Source organism: Carassius gibelio, chromosome B1, assembly GCF_023724105.1.
Source record: "Carassius gibelio isolate Cgi1373 ecotype wild population from Czech Republic chromosome B1, carGib1.2-hapl.c, whole genome shotgun sequence".
NCBI lineage: Eukaryota > Metazoa > Chordata > Actinopteri > Cypriniformes > Cyprinidae > Carassius > Carassius gibelio.
In genome coordinates, this window is record NC_068396.1 from 20020577 (window position 1) to 20036329 (window position 15753).

At 34.1% G+C, this 15753-nt stretch overlaps 1 protein-coding gene across 1 annotated transcript; it reads left to right on the plus strand.

The window, feature by feature from the left end:
- The first annotated feature begins 2827 nt into the window (after positions 1–2827).
- slc2a15b (solute carrier family 2 member 15b) lies at positions 2828–14711 on the plus strand. The gene is made up of 12 exons (XM_052546284.1): positions 2828–3032; positions 5010–5108; positions 6822–6982; positions 7117–7241; positions 7471–7616; positions 7804–7936; positions 10093–10280; positions 10381–10491; positions 10714–10815; positions 11831–11906; positions 12210–12337; positions 12809–14711. Exons 1-12 carry the CDS (start codon positions 2988–2990, stop codon positions 13061–13063), a joined length of 1569 nt encoding a protein of 522 aa, XP_052402244.1. The 5' UTR covers positions 2828–2987; the 3' UTR covers positions 13064–14711.
- Positions 14712–15753: the final 1042 nt, after the last annotated feature.

A 15753-nucleotide genomic window follows, 5' to 3' on the forward strand; every position in this document is an offset into this window, starting at 1 on the left:
ACTCCAAACACCATAATGACAAAGTAAAAATAGGTGTTTAACATCTTTGCTAAATTAATAATAATAAAAAAAAACTTAAAGATTCCATTGCATAAGTATTCAAACCCTTATTTGGGACAGCTGAAATTTAGCTCAGGACCATTCATATTGCTTGTAGATGCTACTACACTTCAAGTGAACTTAGCTTGTGGTAAAATTCAATTGAATGGGTATGATTTGGGAAGCCACACATGTCTTAATAAAAGGTCTAACAGCCGATAATGCATATCAGAGCAAAAACCATGCCCTGAGGTCAAAATAATTGCCTGTAGAGCTCAGAAACAGGTTTGTGTCAAGCCACACATCTGCAGGGTTCATAAAAAAATCTGCTTCATTATGGATTCACAGAATCATGTAACCTTCATTATCCATAGAGGAGGATGTTTGGAACAACTCGAACTCTTCCTAGAGCTGGCATTCGGCCAAAACTGAGCAACTGATAGAGAAAGGCTTAGGTTTGAGTGGTGACCAAGAAGCTCCATGATCATATATACAGATGGGAGAAACCTACAGGCGGACAAATATCACTGCTACACTCCACCGATCTGGGCTTTATGTCGTTATGGCCAAACTCAATCTTTTCATTGAAGACACACAAAAACCCACTTGGAAATAGCAAAAATAAATAAATAAATAATAATAATAATAAATAAATAAATAAATAAATAAATAAATAAATAATAATAAAAGCACCTAAAGGACCCTTAGATGCAGAGAAACAATATTCTCTGGTCTGATGAACCTCAATTCCCAACATCATGTTTGAAGGAAACCAGCGCTGCTCATCAACTGCACAGTGCTATTCCAAAAGTAAAGTGTGCTGGTAGCAGACTCCTGCTGTGGGGCTTTTTTCAGCAGCAAGGACTGAGTACAAGGAAAGCTCAGTGCACTAAAATATTGAGATATTGAGCCAGTCTAGAGCGTTCAGAAGCTCAAACTGGACTGAAGGTTCACCTGTCAACAGGACAATGACCCTAAACACAGCAAGAGTGTGTTATACTGTAGACATCTGTGTGAATGTCCTTTAGTGGCCCAGCCAGAGCCTGAGCTTGAACCCAATCAAATATTTCTGGAAAAAGAGCATCTGCCCCATCCAACCTGGCAGAGCTTGAGAGGTGAAGAGATGAGGAGAAGAATGGCAGATAATTCCCAAATAATGAGCAAAGCTTGTAGCATCATACCCAAAAAGACTTGATGCTGTAATTGGTGCTTCATCTAAGTAATGAGTTAAGGGTTCGAATACTTATGCAATGTACTTATTTCAGTGTTTTTTTTTTTTTTTATATATACATTAGATTAGAATTAGAATTAGATTACTATGAGAAAGTTGTGACAGTTCTGCTCTTGCTTTATCATTATGCTCTATGGAGTGTAGATTGATTTAGTAATTTAATGCAGTTTAACACAAGGCTGCAACACAACTAAATGTGAAATAAATCAGTATATTTTGTAAGGCACTGTATATGTATACACACACACACACACACACACACACACTCCATAGACCATAATGACAAAGCAAAAACAGAACTATCACAACTTTCTATATATACGTATATGTATGTATATGTATGCATATAGTTTTGTGTGCGAGCATCTTCTCATTCTCATGTGAGAAGAAAGAGAGACAAAAAAAAAAAAAAAAAACCCGGCCAGAGGGAGCTGGTACACTGCCAAAAGAAAAACAAACACAGAACTATTATTTAAAAAAATTGTCAAAGGTTAGTCACAAGGCTGATCAACTGGATTTTTTATTTTTTTTTTAACTGAGGGAAAACAAATATATTTAATATATATTTAGGCAGAGCACATGATAGCATGATAGTTTATGGAGTGACATTGCAAATAAGTCTTCTTTTGAATTGAGTGTATGTGGTACACATTACACTTTGTTCATCTAGAAAAAAGGGATAATTCACCCCTAAATGGAAATGTTGTCATCATTTACTCCTCCTGTCATGCCAAACCTTTTTTTCTTCACAAAAGAGACTATTCTGAGGAATGTTTGTAACCTAACAGTTTTGATTACAATTGACTTCTATTTTATAAAAAAAAGTTGTTATCGTATGTTCCACAGAAGAAGAAAAAAAGGTTGTTCAGATTTGGGATGACATGAGGGTGAGGAAATGATGTTGAACTATCCCTTTAAGCTAAAGTCACCAAACCATAACTAATGTTTTAAGGCTTGCAGTGAAGTTGCACATGAGTGCTTGAATAGCAGTGATAATTTGCACATTAAGACATTTACAAATGTAAGATTTTCCAGTTCAGTTACAGTTGATGTGTAGATTTCAGAGTTAAATTCTGGCAATACATGGGATCAGGAGGTTCAATCCCATCACTTTGTCATCATCATAATGCATAACCCTTGTATGTGTCATCTGTATATAGACCTAGACACAGTAACAGCAAAATAAATCACTGGTTTTCTGTTTTCTAGTTGCACTTATAGAGTGAAAAGATAATAGGCTATAACATTAGACTATAACTATATTTACAACGCAGAAGTATATAGCCTATAAATTACCTTAACATCATCATTTTGGCATTGCACACACACACACACACACACACACACACACACACACACATCTATAATATTTTGTGTTACCCATGACAAGCAAGTGTTCACTCAGGCAGTGAAAATCCAGTTAATTTGAACAAAGAGTTAAATCACGGGGGTTGTTAACATGTGACAGTGTCAGTCTCACATTTTGACCTTTTAAAATGGTTAGAAATGCTTGTAGGAGGAACTTCATTTGACAGCAAGCAGTGGTTGGTTGAACGTCATACACTCTCCCTCCTCCTTGTTAAATGTGCAGAATTCAGTCTTTATTCAGTCAAAAATAGCCGCACTGGAATGCCGGTGGTATAACGTTTTAAGGAAAAAACAATACCCGCTCTCATTCCAATTTTATCCAGAGAGCCAATTTCTTAAGTGCTCATAGATGGCAGAAGAGGTTTTGATAGAACCTAATGGGAAAAGTAGAGGGGTAAGTAGACCTAATTTATTTTTGTTCTCGTAATTTTCCGTAAATCTGCAATTTATCTTGTAATCTCTTTAAAAACACAACTAATCTAAACGTAATCATTGTATTTATTAAGCTATTTATTTATTGAATATTTCCTAACTAAAAACTGTGTGTGTGTGCGCGCGCATGTTTAAGAATGTAAGAATGTCACTATGCAATCAGCATGTAGAATGGCTCATGAACCTGTGTTTTTTCACACTTCTGTGAAGGAAGCCCAGCAATGCAGCAATATTACAATGTTTCTATAAATTAATTTATGATCCTTATGATGTTCAAAGGGAGCAGGCCAAAGTGTACCTTTTTTGGTCATTTTCCCATCAGACAAACATTAAATAACATGTTGCCTTTTTCATGCTTCTTCAAGCTTTAGGATCATGTTTATAAATGCAAAGCATTTTTAGCTAGCAGCTATCAAGATATAAGCCACTTTCTTGGAGACACAGCAAGTGGCAGAAAGATCTTAGAAAATAAATCTTAAGAAAAAATAAATAAATAAAATTAAAAAGATAATGAAGATGTGAAAGCTGTCATGAACTTTCCCATTCATTTTCTGTGAGGGGATTAGATCAATAAAAAATCAATAAAGATAAACCAAACCAACTTAAGATAGAAATCACGACATTACAACCTCTGATTTAAAGGGATAAAAAGAAAGAAAAAAAGAAAGAAAATTACTTAAATAATTGTGAATGAATGATTTAATCACATTATAAATGACTGTACAATGACAAATCATTGATCCTGAGCTCTTTGTAGGCCTGGCTAGAAAGGTTTCCACATTATTGTGTCATTTCTTTATATGAGGAATAAAATAAGGTTTATACTTATTTACTGCATCTTGTGAACATCTTGTGCCTGTTGCAGAGAAAGCTGTCTTACTGAGAGCCCTGTGTTCTCTTTTTGTGGTCCAACCCAAAAAAAAAAAAAAAAAGCTCAGACCTTGTTTATAGGTTTTTACTGTAACTTTACTGTTTTTTGTTTTTATTTTTTTTATAAATTCTCTTTTTGAGAATACTTTTGAGAATATCAGTCTCCAACTATGCATTATTAATTCATTGTATAATATATATATAAAATAAAGTTAAGATGGTTTGTGAAATCTGACAAAGGAATTAGTTTATTTCTATTTTTGCTCTTTTTACACATTACTTTTTCACAACTGACAGTCTCTCTCTTCATACTTTAAGTTTTCCAAATCTTCTCAACTGAGAGTGTTTTTTTTTTTAAAACTGCTTTCACTTTTGGCAGGTTATGATAGTGATTTTGTGCATGTGCAGGGTAATTATTGTAACTCAGTTTGCCTGGGCAGGGAACACTCATGCCAGATCTAGTCATGGTTCACTTGCACACTAATGCAGTCACATGCTGAATGGATCAGTGCCAGAGTCTAATACTTTAGACTCAGTTTATGGTTTATAAACAATATAACATTTGTTCTTTAAGTGTGATTTTGTACTCCAAAGATAAATGTCATACTTTATTGTACATGTTGATTGCAGTGTGGATTGAATCAAATATTTCTGTAATCTACCCATTCTTTCTATACACAGTGGTGTCACTATAGGATTCTGGGCCCTTTGCACAAATTTGTGTTTGATCTTAGCCTGGCTTGCCCCAGGACATCAATGTTGGCCCCTCAAAGCTTCTGGGACCTATGCACATAGTTCCCCTTTTTCCCTGATCATGATGTCCCTGTGCCTATATAAGCAGCAGTGTTGAACAGCCAAAGCTGCTTATAAACCTGATTTATGATCAAAGAAAAGTCTGTTCATATCCATATAGTTTTTAAAGCCTAAACAGCTTCCTTATAAAAGCAGCTTTGTGTTAGAAACAATTTAATAATGTGACATACTATGAAAAGATTACATCCCAAAACAAGGATGTATGTTATTATAAATGGCTTCCTGACTCATGGTTGTCTATCACTTGTTTCTCCAGCATTTAACCTCATCCCTGTTGGCGGTAGCGTTCCTCTCTTCCTTTGGGAGCTCCATGCTGTATGGTTATAACCTGGCTGTTGTTAATTCTCCTGCAGAGGTGAGTGACACCATCAGCACAATTTTTCACATAGCTTCACATAACCCTTGTGTTTTTATGCAGCTGGATTGAATCACCAAGTGAGATTCAATCCAGATGATACAAAGTCATCTACATATTAGCTAGCCTGAGTAGGGCTGAAACGATTCCTCGAGTAACTCGAGTAACTTGATTACAAAAAAATTATCTAGGCAAATTCCTCTGCCTCGAAGCCTCTTTTAATTTATTTTAAATCTCACGTCAGGTTCTTTTGCAATGATTTTTTACTGTGACACAACGCATTTGCGTCACCCACAAAGCGGAAGGAGACACAAGCGCTGCATCAGAAATCTCATACTACAAGGAGTCAGCAGTGTTTTGATTTGAGGGCGCGGGCAAACATGAAGAAAATGTTGTGGCGTGTGTCCATTGCAAGATAGAGCTGGCATACCACAACTAGGGCCCTATGATTTCCACGATGCAGAAAGCGCGGACCAAATCGCGGAATCCAGTCATAAAAACGCAATTTACACTTTAACGCGGAATGGCACGGAATTTTTTAATGAATTAATCAAAAATAGCTCATTGCACTTACATCAAATCACGATATGGACTAATATCTGTAAATATTAAGCCGGAACAGTCTATTTAAATATGAATCATGAATGTGCTGCGTGTCTCTCTTAATGAATGGAGCAGAAGCACGTCTTCCTTTATCACACACACTGAAGCATGCATGACGCTCGCGGTGATTTCAGCTTCTGTCATCTCTCTAAATAATGACGTGAACACATGAACAACATCTCCAGACAGGGGCGTCGGACTGGGGGTAAAACCAGTACTGATTACCAGGCCCCAAAAGGAAGAGAGGGCCCTTGAAAGCACCCCTGTCTCCAGAACTGCTCTGACAGTCACTTAATGAGCATTTGACTATGAAATGATATTCCGGACTTTATTCAAAAGGAATTGCAAATTGCAAACAGTAATGCACGATTTGCATTTGCATTTGGATTATGTCACATTTTATGCGTCCACAAATTGAAAACGCAATTGCAAATACAATTTGCAATTCCTTTTGAATAAAGTCCGGAATATCATTCCATATTTGACTGTTTGATTTGAGTAAAACTAGTGTCACATCACATACACAGAGCTGTAAAGGAACGCCAACCCGTCAAAATAAGAGTCCGGTTAAAGACTATTGTTCAGCAGAATGTACATAGCCTACTACTAAAAAAAAAACATTATTTTTTTCTAAGGTTTAATCACACAACATTTCTTCCATGCTTTATTTTTAATAGTAAATCCCCTTTGTTTACCAAAAAGTTGTTAATTTTCAATAATTAAAAGATAAATTAAATTAATGTTTTATGTGTTTAATGTTTAATGTGCATCTCAGAAACTTAGTTGTTAGTTTTAAGAGACCCAGGAGTCTTATTTTCTCTTGCATAATTAATATTGCACTTTAATTAAGCAAAAACACATTTTATCCGATTACTCGATTAATCGGTGGAATTTTTTGTAGAATACTCGATTACTAAAATATTTCGATAGCTACAGCCCTAAGCCTGAGGGTACGTACATCTTCATTTTGGAGTGAACTATTCCTTTAAGTGTGTTAAGTTAGTTAAATATCTTTAGATAACTGATTCTCATATTGCTGCCTAACATATATTATAACTGTTTAATCATGGCTGGTAATGTCGATTCATGTCCATTTTCTTCTTCACGCAGTACATAAAGGACTTTTATAACCAAACCATTGTGAGGAGGAATGGGTCAGGAGTGGATAAAGAGACTCTCACACTTCTTTATTCCGTCACTGTGTCAATATTTGCCATTGGAGGCCTGGTGGGCTCTCTTACAGTGGGGATGCAAGTTACCAGATTTGGGAGGTACAGTTGCAGCTTATATATGTTTCCCCTCTATTAAACTTAATACGAATAGTTTCTGAAATGCTGACTCAATGAATCAGCTGGGCAAAGTTCAAAAGCTACTTGAATGCTTTGTGCATCTTTCTAATTTGTAGGAGAGGGACACTGGTACACAGCACAGTTCTGGTGTTTATCGCCGGCGTGCTGATGGGCTTCAGCCGATTATGTGGATCTCCAGAGATGATCATCATCGGACGCTTCATTATAGGGATACACTCAGGTTATTCATTTAATATGGAAGGCCATAAATGCCAAAAATGTCTTACCATGTAATTTCCATAGCATTATTTTTGGTTGTTTTGTGGAACAAAAACAGTGGAATATAGTGTAGTCCTACCTTTCTTAAATATGTACACAGCAATTTGTCTACTCATATTGGGTTTTAATTTGATCCTTTTGATTTATTGAGCTGCTGTACTGATATATGCTTCTCTGTTGTGTTACTGCAGGGATTGCTCTCAGCGTAGTGCCCATGTATCTGGGAGAAATTGCTCCAAAGAATCTCCGGGGCTTCCTAGGACTTGTGCCCAGCATCTTCATCTGCATAGGAGTGTTTATCGCTCAGATTCTGGGACTTCATGAACTCTTGGGCAAGGTGGTTCCCCTCCATTTTATTTTATAACATTAGATCGTCTTTCTCTGTTATGAACATCACAGATTAATTGATTTTTTTTATTTTTTTTTACTTTTGTTGTGGCAAGATGTTTTAGACAGATCTGTTTGTGCTTTACTCTCAGTCTTGTTAAGTCTTGTTATCAGTAGTATTTGGTTGTTCCACACAGGAAGAGCACTGGCCTCTGTTCCTCTCTCTAGTTGTGGTGCCTACATTCATACAGCTTATGCTGTTGCCATGGTTCCCAGAGAGTCCCAGATATCTGTTGATGGAAAAGCGGAACATTCATGCCACTATCACAGGTAAAGGCTTATGTTTAAAAGAACAGGTCACCCAAAAATAAAATCTTATTAACCATCATCCTGTTTCAAATCCATATTACAGTCTTTCTTAAGTGGAACACCAAAGTTTTTTTTTTTCTAAGAATACCCTAAAGATTTTTAGTGAATAGCAAAATGTTGCTTCACACAGAGCAATTGCATAACTTTAGAAGACTTATATGACACGTATATAAATTGCATGGACTACTGTAGGAACTACTATACTGTTATGCTGCTTTTGTTCTTTGGAAGCCTTTTATTATTCGTTGTAATTGTATGGAAAAAAGTGACCACTGCAGTCTCTGGTGTGTAAACCCTATAAAAAGAGATATATTTAAAATACATTTATTTAATACTAAGTATAGTTAAAATCTATGTGCATATTTACTGACATATATTGCTCAAGACTTACTGATATAAACATTTTAATGAAACGTTCTTTGGAGCACCTCTTGTGCACAATGCAAAAAATGTGTTTTAATGTCACTATTGACTTAATGATCTTTGAAAAAGCAGGATATTTAAAGTGTATCTGGTGTATACTTGCAACAGTTCCACTTTGGCACAATCAAATAAACTTCAGTTTATCTTTAGTTGGGCTTCAGCACTACTTCTGCACAATTAAAGTGCATTAAGCATAAAATGCGTTGCTCCAATTTAGAATACCAAAAATACAATTGCAAAGTATTTTTATTAAGTACATAAATATGTAAATGTATTTGCAATATACTGAGCATGAAGTACATGTAACTTCAAATACATTTAGTATATTTATTTTTCTCTAGGGAAGTTTGAAAAAAAAAAATCTATTTCTGTTTTACAACTTATTATCTTCCATGAAAAAAAAAGAAAAAAAAAAAGAAAGAAACAGTTTTGAATGTTCACTGCATAAAGGTTGATTGAATTGTGTTGGAGGGATTAGTGGCCAGACCGGCAGACTCTGATAAGCTGTTATTGTTCGTACTTTGATCTCTCAAAGGCCCATCGGTCATACAGCAGCTACCAGGCAGGAGAACTCACTGACTGCAGCAAAGAATGTGAGACATGATTAGAGGAGAGTAGCAGAAACATTAAATCATTTCAATATAGAATCATCACATATTTGTGTGATTTAAATGTAAGCACATGTACTTCTTGAAGGATGGAAAGATGAATAAGATAATTAATTAAACATTTACATATCTCAGATAACTAGCTCAGAGAACTACTGCTCAGAGAACAACCCCAAATCTGTATGCTTAAAGAAGGAGAAGACACACAACACATGAGTGTCAGGATCCTGTCGCCAAACTAAGAATAAGATCAATGAAGGTGACAGGACCCTGAAACTGTTGTTCTGCTCTAAAACAATGTGCACTGTGAAAGATACTATATAAATACAATGAATTTTTTTTTTTATTATTATTATTTTGTTTATGAGGGTCCTTAAGAAAATGATGTACACTTTATCATACTTTTAAAATATGTTTATGCATTACATAATAATATTCTTTAAAATAAATTACTTGAGTGCGAACAAATGTAATGTTTCAACACTAAATGAAAATGTATTGTAGTTAAAATTTATATAAAATGCAGTAAGCTTGAACTGTGTATTGTAAAGTAGGAATTAGATGCATTTTATATGTAATTTCATATGTAATAATTACTTTTATTGTCTTTGAAAAATGGTGCACTGCCAAATTTACTGACAAGCATTAATGGCATTTCTATATATATATATATATATATATATATATATATATATATATATATATATATATATATATATATATATTTTTTTTTTTTTTTTACTTGTATTTAAATATATTTGTAATTACACATTTGTCACAATGAAGTTTCAATTTAGTACATTTAAAATACTAACTTTAAATGTCATATTGAATGACACTAAATTTTAAATTATAACCAAGTACTTCACGTGTGCTTTAGTCTGTTCAAAACATGACAATAAATGTGCATTAAAGCACAACAAAAGAATGTTAAAACGATCTCAAATGTACTTTTAATAAAAAAAGTTATTAAAAGGGGGAACTTCTTACAACTGTAGGTACCAGAGTATTCTGATGTTTTACCGTGATCTGATATAATCTGATAACATTATACAATGATGTTCAGACTCTGATTCCTCTTTGCAGCTCTGAAGTGGTACCGTCCCAAATCTAACATCCAAGCTGAGTTGGAGGAGATGCAGGAAGAGCAGCGCTCTTTGTCCTCAGTAGAGACTGTCTCAGTGTTGCAGCTCTTCAGGGATCCGTCTGTTCGCTGGCAGCTTGTTACAGTCCTTGTGGTGAATGCTGGCATGCAGCTGTCTGGAATCGATGCGGTGTGTGTTTGTTTGTTTTTTTTAGCAGTGAAAACTGGTTATGATGAACATAAAATGGCTATAATGTTATTTGAGATAATAAAATGGTTTCGTTTTCTAGATTTGGTTCTACACCAATGCCATCTTTGAGAATGCGGGTATCCCTGCTCAGCAGATTCAGTACACAACCGTGGGCACTGGAGCCATAGAGGTCATCGCTGGACTCATAGGGGTGAGAACACAAAGGCATACCTTAAATACTGGCAAACCATCTTACATTGCAATAGTGATTCTTGTGTGCATATGTTTAGGTTGCTTCTGTGCAGCAGTAAAAACTCACAATATGACTACAGGTCTATGCTGAGTAAAAATGCTCTAGAATGGCAAATATAGATGTGTCTTAAGTAACACTGTGAGTAATTCATAATCTTTTAATTGTCTGGATGTTGTCCAGTGCTTTACTATTGAGCGTGTGGGTAGGAGGCCTCTGATGATTGGTGGCTTCAGCTTTATGGGTTTGTGCTGCGCTGGAATCACTTTCTCCCTACTATTACAGGTAAATATAAACACCATGTTTTTTTTTTACTAATTATAAACATATTTGCTTACTCTTAATCACTTCAAGAATATTACTGACCATTGAGTAATAATTAGTTATCAATTAATTAGTTATTATTATAACTAATTACATCTTAATAATAATAATAGTAATGATAATAATAATAAATGTTTCTTGAACAACAAATCAACACATTAAAATGATTTCTGAAGGATCATGTGATACTGAAGATAGTAATAAAGCTGAAAATTTAGCTTTGATCACAGGAATAAATTACATTTTGAAATCCAAAAAAATAGAAGGTAGTTGTTTAAATAGTAAAATATTTCACAATAGTACTGCCTTTGCTGTATTTTGAATCAAACAAATGCAGGCTTGGTGAGCAGAAGATAATTCTTTAAAAAGCATTTAAAATCTTACTGTTCAAATACTTTTGACTGGTTTTATAAAGTTTATATTTCCGTTTTGTTTTCATTGTTTTGAGTGAGCCTAAAACTGTCCTGTATACAACATTTATATTTTATTTATATGTGTGTGTGTCTATATATATATATATATATATATATATATATATATATATATATATATATAATGTGTGTGTGTGTGTGTGTTTTAGCGTTCAAAAAGGCTAGTGCCGAAAAAAACAAAGTTTTTGTTAACATAATATATGTGTGTGTACTTTGTATATTTATTATGTATAAATAAATACACACACGCATGTAAATATTTAGAAAATATATACATGTATTTCCATGTATATATGTATATTCATATAATTTATATTATTAATAAATATATTTAATATATAAACATAACATATTTTTCTTAAATATATACATGCATGTGTGTGTATTTTTATGTACATAAAAAATAAACACCCTACACACATGTAAACAAAATGTTTATTCTGAATGTAATTAATCGCGTTTAATCGTTTGAAAGCACTAAAAAGGGGGCAGAAAGATTTTCAATAAATATATTGATCTTTGGTTCTTTTGTCTGTCTGTGTTAGGCTCACGTGCCCTTCATGCGATATGTCAGTGTGGCCTGCGTGGTTGGAATCATCGCAGGATTCTGCATTGGTCCTGGTGAGGATCTCAATGAACAAGAACATTTTCATACCTTTATCGATATCAGACTCTTTAAGGTTGCCTTTTATATTTGTAACGGCCTATAGCTAAATAAGTCATATTCATAGAATGGTTTTAACTGAATTACTCATTCTAAAATGGAACCAACGTTTATTTGAGATACTAGTGCCACCTGCTGGTGAAAATACTATTTTTTATTTGTAAAAGAAAACATCATATAGCAGTGTTGCTTTTTAAAATTAATTCAAATACATCATATTAATGTGACTTTAATGCTGTTATATGTTTGTTCCTGGACAGCTGGTGTCCCGTTTCTGATGACAGGAGAGCTCTTTAAACAATCCCATCGATCTTCTGCCTACATTGTGGGAGGATTTTTCAACTGGATATCAAACTTTACCGTGGGATTTGTCTTTCCATTCCTTCAGGTAAGTCTATTTCTTTATAATACACCATACACACCTTTTATAAAATGTCCAGAAAAATTAAATATTAACTATAATTTTACAAAACAAAAATGACAAAACATATAGAATAGAATGTTTTTGTTTATGTGTGTGTGTGTATATATATATATGCTGCATTTAATATCTCATAACAATCATCATATACTGTAGATATTATTAACATAAATATTATACAGTATACACATTTTTATGGAGATTTTAGGTTTGTTATAAACTTACATCTTCATGTATGAAAATTGTAAATCGCCCTTTAGGTATCATATATGATATATATGTATATATATATATATATATCACTCTTTATATAGGGCCATATTTGTCATATGTTACATTTCCGTACATGTTTAACTGCTAATGATACTGTCAGCATACTAATTGTTTATTTTCATATTAAATTGGACTTTTAATGTCAGATTTCCATTGGATTTTCAGATGTCAGCCGGTGCGTTCTGTTATCTGGTGTTCTGTGGTGTGTGTGTGGGGGTTGCAGCCTACGTTTTCTTCATCATCCCTGAAACAAAGAACAAAACCTTTGTGGAGATCAGTCAGATGTTCGATTTAAGAAACGCTTGTGAAATTGAAAACCAGCCGCTGGGAATCACTGACCAACTCGGGCTCAAAAAAATGAATGGGTATGGTGCACTTGAGCCTGGAGATATGGACAAAATGGACAAGACCGAGAAATAGTGGTGAAGAAAGAGGGCAGTATTGTTAGTATGCTGTGTTCAGGTGCTACAAACCACTTTTCTGTGCACTGCCAGAATGTGATATTTTCCTGAATTATCTTGTCTCATTAGATCCTTTACAAAAGCACCATTAAACTAGCCCATATGACAAGTAGCCTGCTATGGAGCTTTTATGTCCAAGTCTTCTGAAGCCATACAATAGTTTGTGTAATGAACAGACTAAAAATAGAGCTTATGCATTAGTTGGAAATCAACAAAATCTCATATTATTGCTCAACTAGTAACCATATTCAAAACTCTCCTGTAAATTGTGTAATGTAATTAACTGCATTTTTCTCAAGAAGGATTGCAGCACATTCAAATTAGAACTTCCTGAGAGCTTCAGTTTCGGTTTGTTCCCCACACAGAGCTTTCGTTGGCCTTCAGAAGTCTAAGAATATAGAGCACATGTCATAGACTACAGTACAGTTCAAAAATTAGGGGTTGGTAAGATTTTTTTATGCTTTTGATAGAGGTTTCTTCTGCTCACCAAGGCTGCATTAACTTGACCTAACATAAAGTAAAAACAGTAATATTTGTTAAATATTACGGCAATTTGAAATAATTGTTTTCTTTTGTAAAGTGTAATTTATGGTGAAAATCTGTATTTTCAGCTAAATTACTGTAGTCTTCAGAGTCACATTATTATAATATGCTGACTTGCTGCTCGAGATTTTTTTTTACTATTATCATCCATGTTGCTTGATAATTCCGTAAGGAATAGTTCAAAAGAACAGCATTTATTTGAAATTGAACTAATTGAACTAATTTCTTTAAAAAAATAAAATAATAAAAAAATAAAAATAGCTGACTCCAAATATTTGAACAGTACTTTTATAGTATAGAAAATGACTTTTATCATAATCTCAGGTTGCATTGCAGGTAAACTGTTCTTGTTTTGCAAATCACTGTAAATAAGAACGCAGCGGCTAAATGACAAATAACCAAAGAACCTGTCAAGTGCTTCTTATATGGTTTATACTCAAAGAGAAAGAAGATTTATATTCCTCCTACCTGTTGAAATCTGTGACCCGTCACAAATAACTTGGTTAAAAGTATTACTGTTGTTGTTTTTGTTGTTGTTGTTGATGATGATGATGATGATAATGATATTGTTGAAGTTTAGTGAACTGTCCCATCACTAGTTTTATTTGCAGCCTTATGAAAGTTATAATGTGGCCAAAGTATCATGATGGATTGTATTTTCCTTAAGCCATATCATTTATACAGTTGTCTCCCTTAATTATGTAAGGGAGTATGTTCTTGGCTACATTAGTAGTTTTATTCCAGAAAATTAGTTTATTTGCCTTTATGGTGTACACATAATACGTAAATTAGCTTTAAATAATTAAATAAATATGTTAACAAAATAATGATAACCAAACAATGATCAAGCAAATCAAGTATCTGAAAAGTAATGTGTTGTAAATGTGAAGTAAGATATTGTTTAACAACAAGACAATATGCTGTTTTCAAGTAAATATTCAACAATTTCATGTCATGTGACTGACTTCATTTTTTATTAATATGCAGTTTGTGTATTGGTCAAAGACATTCACTCTGACACGTGCCGAAAAAATACAGCAGAGGGCGCAGCAGGACATAAATATGACCAAAAGTTTCTAAAACATTTTCTGGATTATATAGGACAAGGGGTCTTCAATATGATGATCCCCATGTGAAGGACCCCCTTTCAAAAAAAATAAATAAATAAAGGCAGCTGTCATATATATTTCCATGCATTTAGATTCATTTATAATGTATGAGAAAATGTGTCATGCTGTAAATACAGTACAACATGTCGTTGGTAAAATTAAATAATTAGCTCTTATATTGTTCACATTTAATTTGGACTAAAGCCAACTGAAATTATAAAAAAATATTATATGGAAAATATTATGTGAAATATTACACCCTAGAGAAAAATAATTGAGGACAATACACTATTGTAATATGAAGAAATTTTCAGTTTTGCTTTTTCACTGGTGATAAGAAAACTTAACAGAAATGAAACTGGTTATTTTCTTTATAACCAGGAGATTATCCATTTTTACTATGGATAAAAAAAAAAGATATAACTTATATAAACCTGAAGCTAAACATATACAGTACATCAGTAGTTAAAAAAGTTAAATCTCGTAAATCAGTTTTTATTTATGGTTTTAAAGGGGTCATCTGAAGCTCATTTTCCACAAGTTTATATGATTCTTTAGGGTCTTAATGTAAAGTCTGTAACATACTTTGGTAAAAATTTCTCAATGGTAGTGTAAAATAACACAGTTTTTAGCCTGTCAAAAACAGCTCTACACACGCAAGACATTTTAGGTCGTGTTCCTTTAAATGCTAATGAGCTCTGCTCACCCCGCCCCTCTCTTCTGTGGGGTGAGAACATCTCAGGTTATGAACGTAACCATGGTTCCCTAAGTAGGGAACGAGACACTGCGTCCTCTAGGGGTCACTATGGGGAACACCTAGTCGTGACCCGTGTCTGAGGCATACATTGAAAAAACACCAACTTGTTGGCCGGCTACAGCCTCTGACGTCACTTCCGGCTCGACTATAAACAAGCACCGGGAGAACACGTCATTCACTTCTTCGTCTGAAGCTTGCGTTCGAAGCATGGCAGGGAGCTAGAGGACGCAGTGTCTCGTT

What these genes read in the sequence shown, in the direction of transcription:
- slc2a15b (XM_052546284.1), top strand. Translation starts at nt 2,988, where the DNA reads ATGGCAGAAGAGGTTTTGATAGAACCTAATGGGAAAAGTAGAGGG. An exon ending in TTCATGAACTCTTGGGCAAG is followed by an intron (nt 7,617 to 7,803) that starts GTGGTTCCCCTC and finishes TGTTCCACACAG; the next exon opens with GAAGAGCACTGGCCTCTGTT. An exon ending in AGCTGTCTGGAATCGATGCG is followed by an intron (nt 10,281 to 10,380) that starts GTGTGTGTTTGT and finishes TTCGTTTTCTAG; the next exon opens with ATTTGGTTCTACACCAATGC.